We start from the raw sequence: 12,366 nt of genomic DNA, 5'->3' as shown, positions 1-12,366 counted from the left end.
GAGTCACCTTCCTATTTATATTCACACTGTCGTACTTATTTCCATACGATTGTGTTTAGAAGTTGTAGCGAAACTCTGTAGAGCTTATGAAGTGTACTACCAGGTTTTGGGAATTATAAATTTTGTAGAGATTCCTGCTTCAAAACTGTTAAATTTCATTTATTATTGTGGTATTTCAGTATGAGTTAGGCTTACCTAGTCCCTAAGACTAGGTGCCATCACAAAACCCAACGGATGGGAAATTAGGTCGTGACAATGTAATATATGTCTTATGAAGAGGATATAAAAGATCTGCATTAAAGCAATATTGACCATCATAAGATTGAGCTATAGCTCATGCTTAGAGGTGGCAAAATGGTTAAAAGAAAACAGTTATCCACCTATATTATCCATCAAAAAATGGGTTGGATAATGAACCATTTAGAAACGGGTCGAATATGGATAAAGAACCACATTATCCACTTGCAAATGGTTAACCAAATGGATAACCAATGAATAACTAATGTGTTTAATTTTTACATTTGGGATTCCTCAACTTTGGAAGACTAGAAATTCCCTCATTAATGATCATATTTAAGAAGCCATGGTAATATGGATATCCATATTATCCGCCAGATAAACCCGTTTTTATCCATCTCAAACACAGTCAGATCGGATAATTTATCCATTTTAAAATTACCCGTTTTGACCCGCTCATATCCGACCCCACCCGCCCGTTTGACACCCCTGCTCATGACGGATCTCTGCATAGTGCACAGCTTCTAGAATTCTTGCACATGCTCAAACAAATAAATGAGGGACATCTAGAGGCACCAGAGGCCTTTGAGATCACACTGTGGGCGTATCAGGTCCGCCTTTCCTGATTAATGATTATAGACTTTAAGGATATAATTACTGTTCCCAAAAACTGCAAGGTATGCCTTCCTGATAATAGCCTTTCATGCTGATTGACAAATATTGTTGTGCTTCGCGGAATTCAACTACCAACATGAAGTACAAGTAGTAAGTTCAAAGAGGTTTTGCTAAACTCAAAAAGAGATTGTGTCAGCAGCTTAACCCTTATCACTCAGTTGGAGTTACGGTGTATTTACAATCCCAATCTACCATTCTTAACAAAACATGCTTTAAGAAATCTCAGCTTTCCAAGATAGTGTAGCGCAGTAGAGAAGTTACAGAGTGGAGAAGTCTGCTTCTGAAATTTGCAAAGAGCACTAAGCACATTTCTTCCTGGATATCTGAATTGAGCTCATGCAGTTGACTCCAAGAAATTTATCGTACAACATTGCCCTTGCTTGTTCCCACGTTATCATCTGTGCCATGTGAAAATTGTTCGCAAACAATAGTGACTATTGATGCTAGTTTCTGAAATGTGAGTCTTTCCGTCAGTCAATGTCACTCTCGCTGTCAGAGATGTATCTCCGAGTGTCAAAGGCCTGGTACTTGGGAGTTGAATAGTCCATGCCATTGTTGTTTGCTTCACTCATAGGTGCAAATGCTGCAAATTGTCCACCAGAAAATAAAAGATCAGAACATAGAAAGTGCAGTAAGTCAAATAGCTCACTAGATTCGATCACTTAGTGTTCATACATAAATCTGTCCAGACCATCGAGGCTTCTTCCCATGTAATGAACAGAGTGCCAGTAATAAATAGAAATGATAAACAAACAACAAACCCCTGTATCACTCAAGCAGAGCAGGGAGTTGATACAAAAGAAACCGATGCTAATCGGTAGATACTCAAAACAATGGCCACCACACCACTTGAGTAAAAAATTAGGAAATTACAATATTTAAGGAGATAGAAGTGTCCAAAAAAAATTCCCCTCCCAGCAGCCCAAATCAACTAAAAAGAAGTGAAAAGAAAAAAGGGTATGAGAAAAAAAGAGGGTGAGAAGATAGAAAAAATAAATGAAAAGAACCACCAAACTAGCCTAAAAATTAACAAAAAATATATGTTGTTCAACTTGTACTAACAGGAGATATTGAAACCAAATTGAAGGGAGAAGGAATACTCGTATTCCCTGCCAGCAGGTAGATTCAGAATTGATGTCTACATAGTTTCCACTAAAAAACTAAATAGTACAATAACAGGATTAAGTACATCAATTGAATATAAGAACAAACATGCAAATAGAGGATATGCTCCATGTGAGCTCTCTCACTAAATGAATATTTTCAACTTTTTTCCTGTTAGATGTTCCAACTTCTTTGACGTCTAGGCCAAAGGTTAGAAGCAAACAAGTTAAAACAAATATAGTGTATCCAGAGAAGAATGCTGGACTAACCTTTTTCTCTCAATCTTCTCTCTCTGTCATACTCAAATTTATCACGGACTAGGCTAACCTTTTCCCAGTTATCATCCTGCCTATTTCTTCCCGTACCTCCTTGTTCCTGCAATTAAATGAAAGTGCAATCAATAAACTAGTGGACATGAACATAGCCAACCTTAGGTATGTTCAGCCTGGGCAGCCATGTCAAAGATGTATCGAGCGAAGGCACAAATTATGTATGAGCTACCAGTTTAAAAAGAAAAAAGAAACAACTCGAAAAATGGAAGAAAATTGAAATATGAAAAGAAAAAGTAAAGGAGCGCAGCCATGCGGCTCAAAAAAATTACCTAGCAACAACAACAACAAAAAACCAGTGTATAAATTGAATACCAGGAAAAGGAAGAGAGAAGAAAAAGGAGAAAAGAATAAGTAGTACCAAATAGTAACAACTGAAGCGAACTAAACAACATGACGTGATATAAATCTAAGAATATGAAGGGACATGAGTGTTACTAATACTGCAATTAAGAAAAGGAGAAACTATCAATTATTTACTACCCTTCTACCCTAATCCTCCACCTCCACACCTTCCTATCAAGGGTCATGTTCTCAGTAAGGTGGAGCAGCGCTAGCAACTTAGCTATTTTAGAATCTAAACACATCACTCCAAAAATAAAAAACACAACATGCTAGTGTACAAGAATAAGGTCTAGGAAATCTGAATGAAAGAAAGATCATTTTTTAGCTATTCCACTGTTTGATGTGAGGAATGAATCAACCGAAAACAAACTAACACAAGCCAAAACATAAATGCATAAGGAGCTTAGCCACCTTCATATCATACAATAATACTTATAATACGACGTCAGCTTGCAGATCACGATTGTTCAAGGATAAAATGCTTTTCATGTGGCAATTGGACATAATGAAAGGATGTTTAAGAACTTAATCCAGATAGATATGTGAATGGCAATCATCCACAAAAGTATTGTTTCCAATGACATAAAGTTCCAAATACTAGAATTGTTCAGCTCTTAAGCATGATTGGCTGAGATATCAGCTTAAAGTACAATGATAAGGGAACAAGGAATAGGCAATTTCTGAAGCATGGAAAAGGAGCCGTTTCAATATCTATAACATAATCAGGGAGACACGAACTATTTCAAAGGTGTTTCTCTGAGATTTTTATTTTTTTTTTGTGTGTGTGTGTGTATTTATTTAGTGTGTATACTTGGTGAGTGTTGAAAAGAAAGGAACTAATATCAATCATATAAATGCTATAAAATATAGGCACATATGAGCAGTCACAAGTGTAGCTAGATGAGATATAGAGGAGTTCCCAATAACTATTATTTTACACCAAAAATCTACCTTGAGTCTGGACTTGTTTACCCTAACTATAGATGAGCTAATCAATAATATGCAGGATGAGGATCCATGTTGCATGCTGGACGAAACTAGCACAAGTTAGAACTATGTTGAAGTACTCTACAGAATAAGGATTTTAGAAAAGTAGAAGTAAGAACAAATATATGCACTATGAATTTAGCCTTTATAAGAAGAATGAAAGTGGAGTAAAACTAAATGAGATTGTAGAGTCTGATACAAATAATTCATATAGCTAGCTAAATTCCGTCTTCAAGAGAATAGGAAAATGGGAAAATACATAAGTTGCCCCCCTAAATTAGTCCAGAAAAGTCATTTACACACTCAAACTTGATGGGCGGCCTCTTACCCCTACCCCCCCAAAAACAAAAAAAAATCTTGTTCCAACTGAATTTAATTCCCCCTTAAATGCTGATGTGGCAGAAAAAAAGTGGTGTTCACCCATGTGAGAGAAACTAGCTTGAGATGGTTTGATTGTGTCCGACGTAGACTTTCAGATGCACCGACTCATAAGCGTGACTATATGTTGATTGAAAAAAAAAGGGATGAAATAATTTAAAATGCACATGGAGGGAAGTTGTCTTCAAAATTTTAAATACACAAAGGAAGCAAAGGATGAATATATGTGATACTAACTAGTTAGGATTAAACTAAATGTTCGTCTAAGGATAAGTGCAAGACTTAGGGAACTTTATTTAGTATTGGCATGAAATAAACCAAATAAAGCGAAAAGAGTATAGAAGATTCATGTAGCCGAGCCCCAGTGATGGTGGCCAGTACAAAGAAAGTGGTTTGGAACCTAATCATCCTGATAGCCGTCATCGAGAGAGGGCAAAGGGGCTAATATCATACATGACAAGGACAAGAGGGGTTATCAGTGGTGACTGATTAAAAGTACAAGTATGGGATGGTACGGAGGTGGTGCTCGACTTTGGGCAGTGGACTAAGTTGGCAATAATTGGACAAATATATAGTGGTTCCAACTGGGAGCCTACATGGATGTAGGGAAAGCCTGGAGCATCAGCAGGGCAAGTTTTTAACAACCCGATGTACAAAAATTGGTCTATTTATGTGTAAGTAAATTTAGCCTTACAATCATTTTCATGTTTCAAGAAACCTAGACACTACAAAACTTGTAGCTTCCATCTAGATGGATCACTTGTGTACAGTTCATCTCCTCTAACAGAAACAGATATAATCATGACATGAATATATTCATGAGCATGTGAAGAGGAGAAGCACAGATGCCCCAGCGAAGAGGCATGAGAGATGGGCCTTGGTGGGTCTGAAGAGAAGTAGAGATAGGCCAAAGAAGTACCGGGGAGAGGTGATTAGGCAATATTTGACATTGCTTCAGCTTACTGAGTACATGTCCCTTGATAGGAAGGTGTGAAGGTCGAGAATTAGGGTAAAAAGCTAGTAGAAAGTTGAGAGTGTTTCTTCCCACACCAGTAGTATTAGTAGTTAGTCTTGTATTCTATTATTGTTAGGTCTCTATTACTACATGTCGTTCCTTTCGCTTTATTTTCTTATTATCTTGTTGTTGTTATTGCTTGTTGCTACTGCTTTCTTTCATCTTTCCTTGAGTTGGGGGTCTATCGGAAACAATCTCTCTACCCTCAAGGTAGGGGTAAGGTCTGCGTACACACTACCCTACCCAAACCCCACTTGTATGATTATACTGGGTTTTTTGTTGTTGTTGTTGAGCATCCTCTCAACATTATAGAGACGTGTGTTTTAGGAGCATGCATCTTTGTGTTTGCAGAAGAAGCATTAATTTCAGCCGTAACTCACGGCCATCTTCAACTATCAGTGATAGGTGACCCAACATACGAGAACAATCATTTGGTTAAGAATTTCCAATTTCAATGGACATAAATAGAAGGAAAAAAAAAACAAATCATCAGTCATTTAAGACTCTGACAATCTAATGTTTAGCATGAACATAGAACAAGGATTGTAATTTCAACAAAATATTTTGGACATATCTGTTAGGAGCACTATCAATGGGCTTAAATCTCGAAGCTTGCAGCAAGTTGTAACAAACTGGAATCCGTCAAAAGAGCACCATATGTTCCAAGGTAGGCAGAAAAGCAGAAAGGCACAAAATGGGAAGACAAGCTTTTAAAAAAGCTGTACAGTGTTGAAATGCAGTAGAGGATTTTTCTAGTTACCTTCATGTGGGCAGCATTAGGTTTACTTCTCCTGAAAGAAGAAATATAGAGCAATTTAGATACGCAAAACAGCTCAATATGCCACACTGCTTTACAACATTAAATTAGATTAAATGACAGATTTAAGAACAGAAAAAGAGCTGAAAATTGTAGTGTTTACAATATTTACTCATCACCGTGAACCAGTTAATGTCCTCCCAAAACTAATATTAACATTTTATTTTTGATTGGTCAAAATTAATACTAACATTGTGTATAGGATGAAGGAATACAAAAAGGAGAAAATAAACCAACCTGTATGGAGAGAAATCTTCATCATCATCCTCAGCAGAATCATAGTTTGCATGATCTTGAGCAAGCTTTTTGGAATAACCCTCATCCCAATACAGCCTCTCCCAGTTCTCTCTCATCTCGTTATACAATTCCATATATCTTTTGCACCAAGGTTCATGCTCCTTCAATTAACAAACTTATTCAAAATCAAAATGAACAATAGAAGTAACCCCGAAAGTTGAAAGAAAAAAAGGACAAGACCCGCAAACATCAAGGAAATTTCTAACAAATTTTTGGGGGGAAATTGGCTAATATCCAAGTTAAATAATGTTCATTAAATAAAGAATAAGGAAAAAGGATATCGCAGCAGTCCGATGAAGCAGCACTTCAGTATAATATGTGCCCATAAGAAAATCATTATGCTATGACAGGAGTAATAATTAACATTAACAATTTGATTAAGGGTTTGTGACATGACATAGAAAGACTATTCATTTTAGTATGAGCCAAGAAAAGGTACTTTAAAAACAAAAAGAAAATCTTTCTTTGGGACATTACGATAGTGGGGCAGTAAAATCTGTGACGATCCTCTCGTAATTAATATACTGTCCTACATTTTCCCTAGACGGACCTGCAACTGCAAGAACATGATATGATCTAGGAGGCTCAAGTTAAAATTGACACTTTAGGCTTATTCTAGAGGAGCAAGTTAGCTTAAAATTGGGCTAGCAGAAAACATGAAAAGCAGATATGTTCCTGAGAAGCAATTCTCAAATTAAACCCTAGCAAAAAGTAGAGGGAAGTTGATAGAGGAACTAACAGATTCTTTGAGAACGAGGCGAGTACGGCGCATGAACTGGTCGCGAAGCTGCTTACGGCGCTTATTGGGGATGTTTTCTCTTGGTATTACGAATCGCTCTCTGGGTGGTACGTTTTCACCAATTTCGTGCATCTCGCCGTCGACCACCCACCACTCCGACTTATCGTCGACTTTCTTCAACATTGCTGACGGCGAAAACTTGGAGCGCCGCCGCCGCGGTGAGGATGAAGCGCCGTCGGCATGAGCAGACCGGAGTTGAAGACCAATGAATTGGAGGCAAGGATGGGATCTTTGAACTCGTCTAGCTATTGAAAGCATGATAGACTGTGGAGTCAGATGATTGTTGTGCTACTCCTAATGGAGATTTCTATATCGCACACTGGACAAAGTTTAAAGTTTTTCCCTCTCCTCCTCGCCGTCCTAATTTCTGAAGTGTTCCGAAGAAAAATGAGGAAAGAATGATCAATTTGGTAAGACGAAAATATGTTATGAAAAAAATGATTTAAAAAAAAATTCTAAAAAATATTACTATCAATGTTTTATTGGTGAATGAAAAGTGTCTTTTAAAATTTTCATATTAACAAATCAAATGTAGGTGTTTTGATGAAATCTTTTTTTGTATTATAGATTGATAATAAGTAATTTGAACAGTGATACGAAATTAAGAACTTATACAAATGAGAAGGCAAATAATTTTTGTCTAAGTGAACTCATTTGCCTTTTGTTTTTCTTGAAAAAATCTTTTTTAGCACACAATGAATATTCTGTACGTTTTACACATTGAATTGACTGCATTATATGCCTCAAAAGTTTTTTTAAAAAATTAATCACGTTTCACCTATATGATTATAACTTATGTAATGCATAGTCTAATTGATAATTTGGTGACTACATATTTAATACTCCTTACAATGTCTTTTAATTACTATAATGCTACATATATTTAGAGTCTACCGGCCAAGCTGTCAAAAATAATTTATTTTGAAAAATACTTTTGTTCAAAAATGCTTTTCGAAAAAGTATTTTTTGGATACTATTAGTTTGCGTTTGGCCAATTTGTCTGGAAAGTACTTTTTGCAATATTTGACAAGTAAAATTATGTTTGCCCAATTACAAGTACTTTTTGCTTAACCAAAAATCTGAGTCTTTGGTCAAAGCTTAGAAATATAGAGAAATTCGGGTTACTGATAATCTGGAGACGAAAATAATAAAAGACTTTTGAGAATAATAAAGTAATAAGTAATTTTGTATTTCAGTGTAATCTTAATAATATTTCTTGTCCTTACAGATGTTGAGTCCTTCTCCTTTTATAGTTGATTCTAGGAGAAGATGTAATGTCTTTGTCTTAATGAGGCAATTATGAGCAATAAATGACATTAAAAGAAACGTTACACAATCATTTCTATTTAATTCAGATTCTCTAACGTATTTGATATTTAATGTTGTATTTAGACTCTTTTACGTCATCGGATTTGTATCTTCAATTTCTTCCGATCTTCGATCTTTAAATGACTCGAATAGGTATGAGACTCGTACATGTTTGAGTAACGGTCCACACCTATGTTGTTTTCTTCTCCTCATATCTGTTGTCTCCCGTGCCTCTTGGCTATTTATTGCGTTTTGACCTTTTGACCAGTCCATGTGTCATGACATGTCATCTTCAATATTTAGATTCAGTTTTTTTCCAATACAGATAGTCCCCCAACTTTCCATTTATTTATCAATTAAATATTTGGGAAGTGGATCTTCACGAAAAAGGAATTTTTCGCCGTAATCAATGCTATGTTAGTACTGACGCTTCACTTGTCTTTTCTATTTAATGCTCTGATATGTATGTCTTTTCTATTTAGATCTTGTAAGCACGTGATTTTTGCCCTATGAAAGAATTACTCCCAAAAAATTCAAAATAAATGATTTTTCCTTGGTGTGCAATTTTTTGAATTTTTGTGGTATTTTTGTGTAATTATTTGTATATTTGTCTTCGCATGTTTATTTGTTAAATTAATAAAAAATACAAAAATATATTGCATTTTGCATGTAGGATTTAATTCTACAATTGTTAGTAATTAAGTTTGTTTTACAAAAATGAAAATTACAAAAATAGGCATCTTTCACATTTTTAGCATTTAATATCCAATTGTACAATTTTATGTTTAATTATTACTTAATTGTGTGTTAATTGTTATTGGGAATTAATTTGCGCTTTTATAAATTAATTTAGTTCTATATGATAGTTTAAGGATTTTTAGAATTTAGTTTTAGAAAAATAAAAGAAGAAAAACAAAAAATAAAGAAAATCGGAATTGAGTCTCTTCTTCAAATTCAAGCCACAGGCCCAAAAAATACCCAACCTTCCCCATGACCCGGTCCATTCCAAACCGGGTCAACCCGGTCCATAACCCAAATACCCAACACCCCCCTATCTTACACAAAAACAAAACAAAAACCAAAGAAACCCTAAAACTACACCCTCCTCTCTTTCTTCTTCCTCTCCAAAAGCTTCCCCAAGCAACCATGGCTTCCCCCCGTTGCTGCTACCCTGCTGCCCAGCCCCATCGTCTCCCCCAACACCTCGTCGACCAAACACAACATCCATCGACGACCTCACATCCAAAATAACCAACGTCCATGGCTGCCATGGCTAGCGCTGCCGCTGCTTCATCTTCTTCTCCGTCATGAAACGAACCACCATGAACGACGTCGACCACCCTCGTTGCTTCTTTTCTTTGTCTAGCAGCCATGAACGACCTCAACAACCACCATCACTGCTGCTTTTTCTTCTTCCTCCCCCTTGCGTCCCATGAACGACCATATGTTGGACGACCTCACGTCCAAACGACCCCAAGTCGCCGGAAAAACCAGTGTTGTCAGTCCGCCATTAACAAGCAGCATGGTTGTTGCGTTGCTGTTCCTTTTTCTTCGTCTTCTTTTCCGCCATGACTGCCTCGTCGAAGTCCAGTTTGAATTCGTCAAGTTTAAAGGGAAGATGGGGTTTTCGCTGTTCGTCAAGATTCGGAACGTCGTGGTTGTTCTTTTCGAGTTGTCCGTTTCCGTTCAAGCTCATCGTCGCCGATCCGGTTAGTTGTTTCAACCAATTCGTGTTTATCGTTTTTTATATATATATTTTTTTTTCAGTTTGTTTCGTTTATTTTGTTTATTTTTTTAAGTAGAAATTGTTAGTTTTAATGTTGTTAGATTTAAGTTGAAGATTCAATTAATTATTTTTCAGTTTGTTTTATTAATTTAAAAGGATTTAAATTTAATATAGAAGAGTGTTAGTTTAAATCGCTTGAATTCGTTGTTTGTTGTTTAAAATAGGTTTAATTTTAATTCGTGTTTGTTTGAAGTTCGTTTTTAATTCAGTGATTTAATGTGAAGTTATGTTTTAATTTTTTTGATTCAATGTATCTTCGTTATAATTTTGTTGGAATTAATTTTAAAAAGATCAATTGATTATTTGAAGTTTAGTGATTTGAATATGTTTATTTGTTTTGTTTAAACTTAATTCGAATTTAATTCGAATTTGAATAAAACTTGCTTGTTATTGTTATTGAATCTTTTCATTTATGTCCATACTTTGTTTGATTTTTCTTGAATCCGAAATTAATATAAGTTTTTCTTGTTTGTTGATTATCATTTTGATTATTTCTTCAGTTTGTTTCATGATCTTGTTTAGTTTTAATATAGAAATTGTTGGTTGTAATGTTGTTAGATTTAATTTTAAGTTCAAATGATTATTGAATTTAGAGATCTGAATATACTTGTTTGTTGTTGTTGTTGTTGTTGAATCTGAAAGTAGATTTGTTTGTTGTTAAAAAATATTGTTCAATCAAAATAATTTTAGTTGTTTCTTTGTTGTTCATCATTTAGTTTGAATTTGTTGTTGAAAATTGTTTAGAAATTGGTCATATTTGCTGTATTTTGGTTGAAATTGATTAGGTGAATTGGTTATAGCTGATGGGGTAGTTTGGTAATTTGCAGTACGTTCAGGGGTAAATTGATAATTTTAGTAAGGTCGGAGGGGTATTTTTGGAATTAAACATTTGAACAATTGTTTAATATAATGGGGGACAAGACATAAATTAGTGGGGGAATAATGTAATTTTTTATGTTAAGCATGGGGGACAAGATGTAATGGGGTGGGGTTGATATATTTGTTTAATGTAGTGGGGGACAAAACATTAGGTAGTGGGATTAAAAGGGGATGAGTGGGAAGATAGTGGGTTTTAGGAGAAAGTGGTGGTTTTATTAATTGATTAAAGGGTTTGGGATGAGAAATAAATAAGAGATTTTGATCAGATTTTTGAGAAGACAGAATAAAAAGGGGAGAGAATACAGAAGATAGACAGGAAAAAGGGAGAAGACGGAAAATTTTAAGAGAGAAGGGAAGAGAGAGAAAAAAGAGAGAGAAAAATTCCGAAAATATTAAGACTTCAGAAAATAAAAAGAAAAACATTCTGGAAATTCAAAAGAAGAATAGTATACACCTGATATACAATCCAAATATTCTGATATACGGATTCAGAAATTAAGGGTTAAACACTAACTAGTCTTTCAAAATCTGAAAAGATTCCCTTTGCTTCTGTCCGTTGATTGTTGTTGGTGTTTCTGGATTTTTGTCTTGATTTTAAAATCTGTCACTAAGTTTCTCGTTGCTGGTTGTGTTTAACCTTTAATTTCTGAATGCGTATATCAAAATATTTGGATTGTCTATCAGGTGTATACTATTCTTCTTTTGAATTTCTAGAATGTTTTTCTTTTTATTTTCTGAAATCTTAATATTTTCGGAATTTTTCTCTTTCTTTAATATCCAGCTCTCTTTTTTCTCTCTCTTCCCTTCTCTCTTAAAATTTTCCGTCTTCTCCCTTTTTCCTGTCTATCTTCTGTATTCTCTCCCCTTTTGATCCTGTCTTCTCAAAAATCTGATCAAAATCTCTTATTTATTTCTCATCCCAAACCCTTTAATCAATTAATAAAACCACCACTTTCTCCTACCAAACCCACTATCTTCCCACTCATCCCCCTTTTAATCTCACTACCTAATGTTTTGTCCCCCACTACATTAAACAAATATATCAACCCCACCCCATTACCTCTTGTCCCACATGCTTAACATAAAAAATTACATTATTCCCCCACTAATTTATGTCTTGTCCCCCATTATATTAAACAATTATTCAAATGTTTAATTCGAAAAATACCCCTCCGACCTTACTAAAATTATCAATTTACCCCTGAACGTACTGCAAATTACCAAACTACCCCATCAGCTATAACCAATTCACCTAATCAATTTCAACCAAAATACAGCAAATATGACCAATTTCTAAACAATTTTCAACAACAAATTCAAACTAAATGATGAACAACAAAGAAACAACTAAAATTATTTTGATTGAACAATATTTTTTAACAACAAACAAATCTACTTTCAGATTCAACA

The 12,366-nt window shown here is 35.0% G+C and overlaps 1 protein-coding gene across 1 annotated transcript; it reads right to left on the bottom strand.

Moving 5' to 3' along the window:
- Positions 1–1,005: 1,005 nt before the first annotated feature.
- Positions 1,006–7,387, bottom strand: LOC107759785 (uncharacterized). Its single transcript, XM_016577796.2, has 5 exons — positions 6,924–7,387; positions 6,125–6,285; positions 5,831–5,861; positions 2,286–2,391; positions 1,006–1,495 (listed from the first exon to the last, which is right to left on the bottom strand). Exons 1-5 carry the CDS (start codon positions 7,239–7,241, stop codon positions 1,383–1,385), a joined length of 729 nt encoding a protein of 242 aa, XP_016433282.1. The 5' UTR covers positions 7,242–7,387; the 3' UTR covers positions 1,006–1,382.
- Between the last annotated feature and the right edge of the window lie 4,979 nt (positions 7,388–12,366).

This window comes from Nicotiana tabacum, chromosome 22 (genome assembly GCF_000715075.1).
Source record: "Nicotiana tabacum cultivar K326 chromosome 22, ASM71507v2, whole genome shotgun sequence".
NCBI lineage: Eukaryota > Viridiplantae > Streptophyta > Magnoliopsida > Solanales > Solanaceae > Nicotiana > Nicotiana tabacum.
This window is presented reverse-complemented; position numbering and strand designations above follow the sequence as displayed.

Coding starts and splice junctions, on each gene's coding strand:
- LOC107759785 (XM_016577796.2), bottom strand. CDS start 7,241: ATGCTTTCAATAGCTAGACGAGTTCAAAGATCCCATCCTTGCCTCCAA. Junction 6,286..6,923: donor GCCTCGTTCTCAAAGAATCT/GTTAGTTCCTCT, acceptor TGTTAATTGAAG/GAGCATGAACCTTGGTGCAA. Junction 1,496..2,285: donor GAGAAGATTGAGAGAAAAAG/GTTAGTCCAGCA, acceptor GACAATTTGCAG/CATTTGCACCTATGAGTGAA.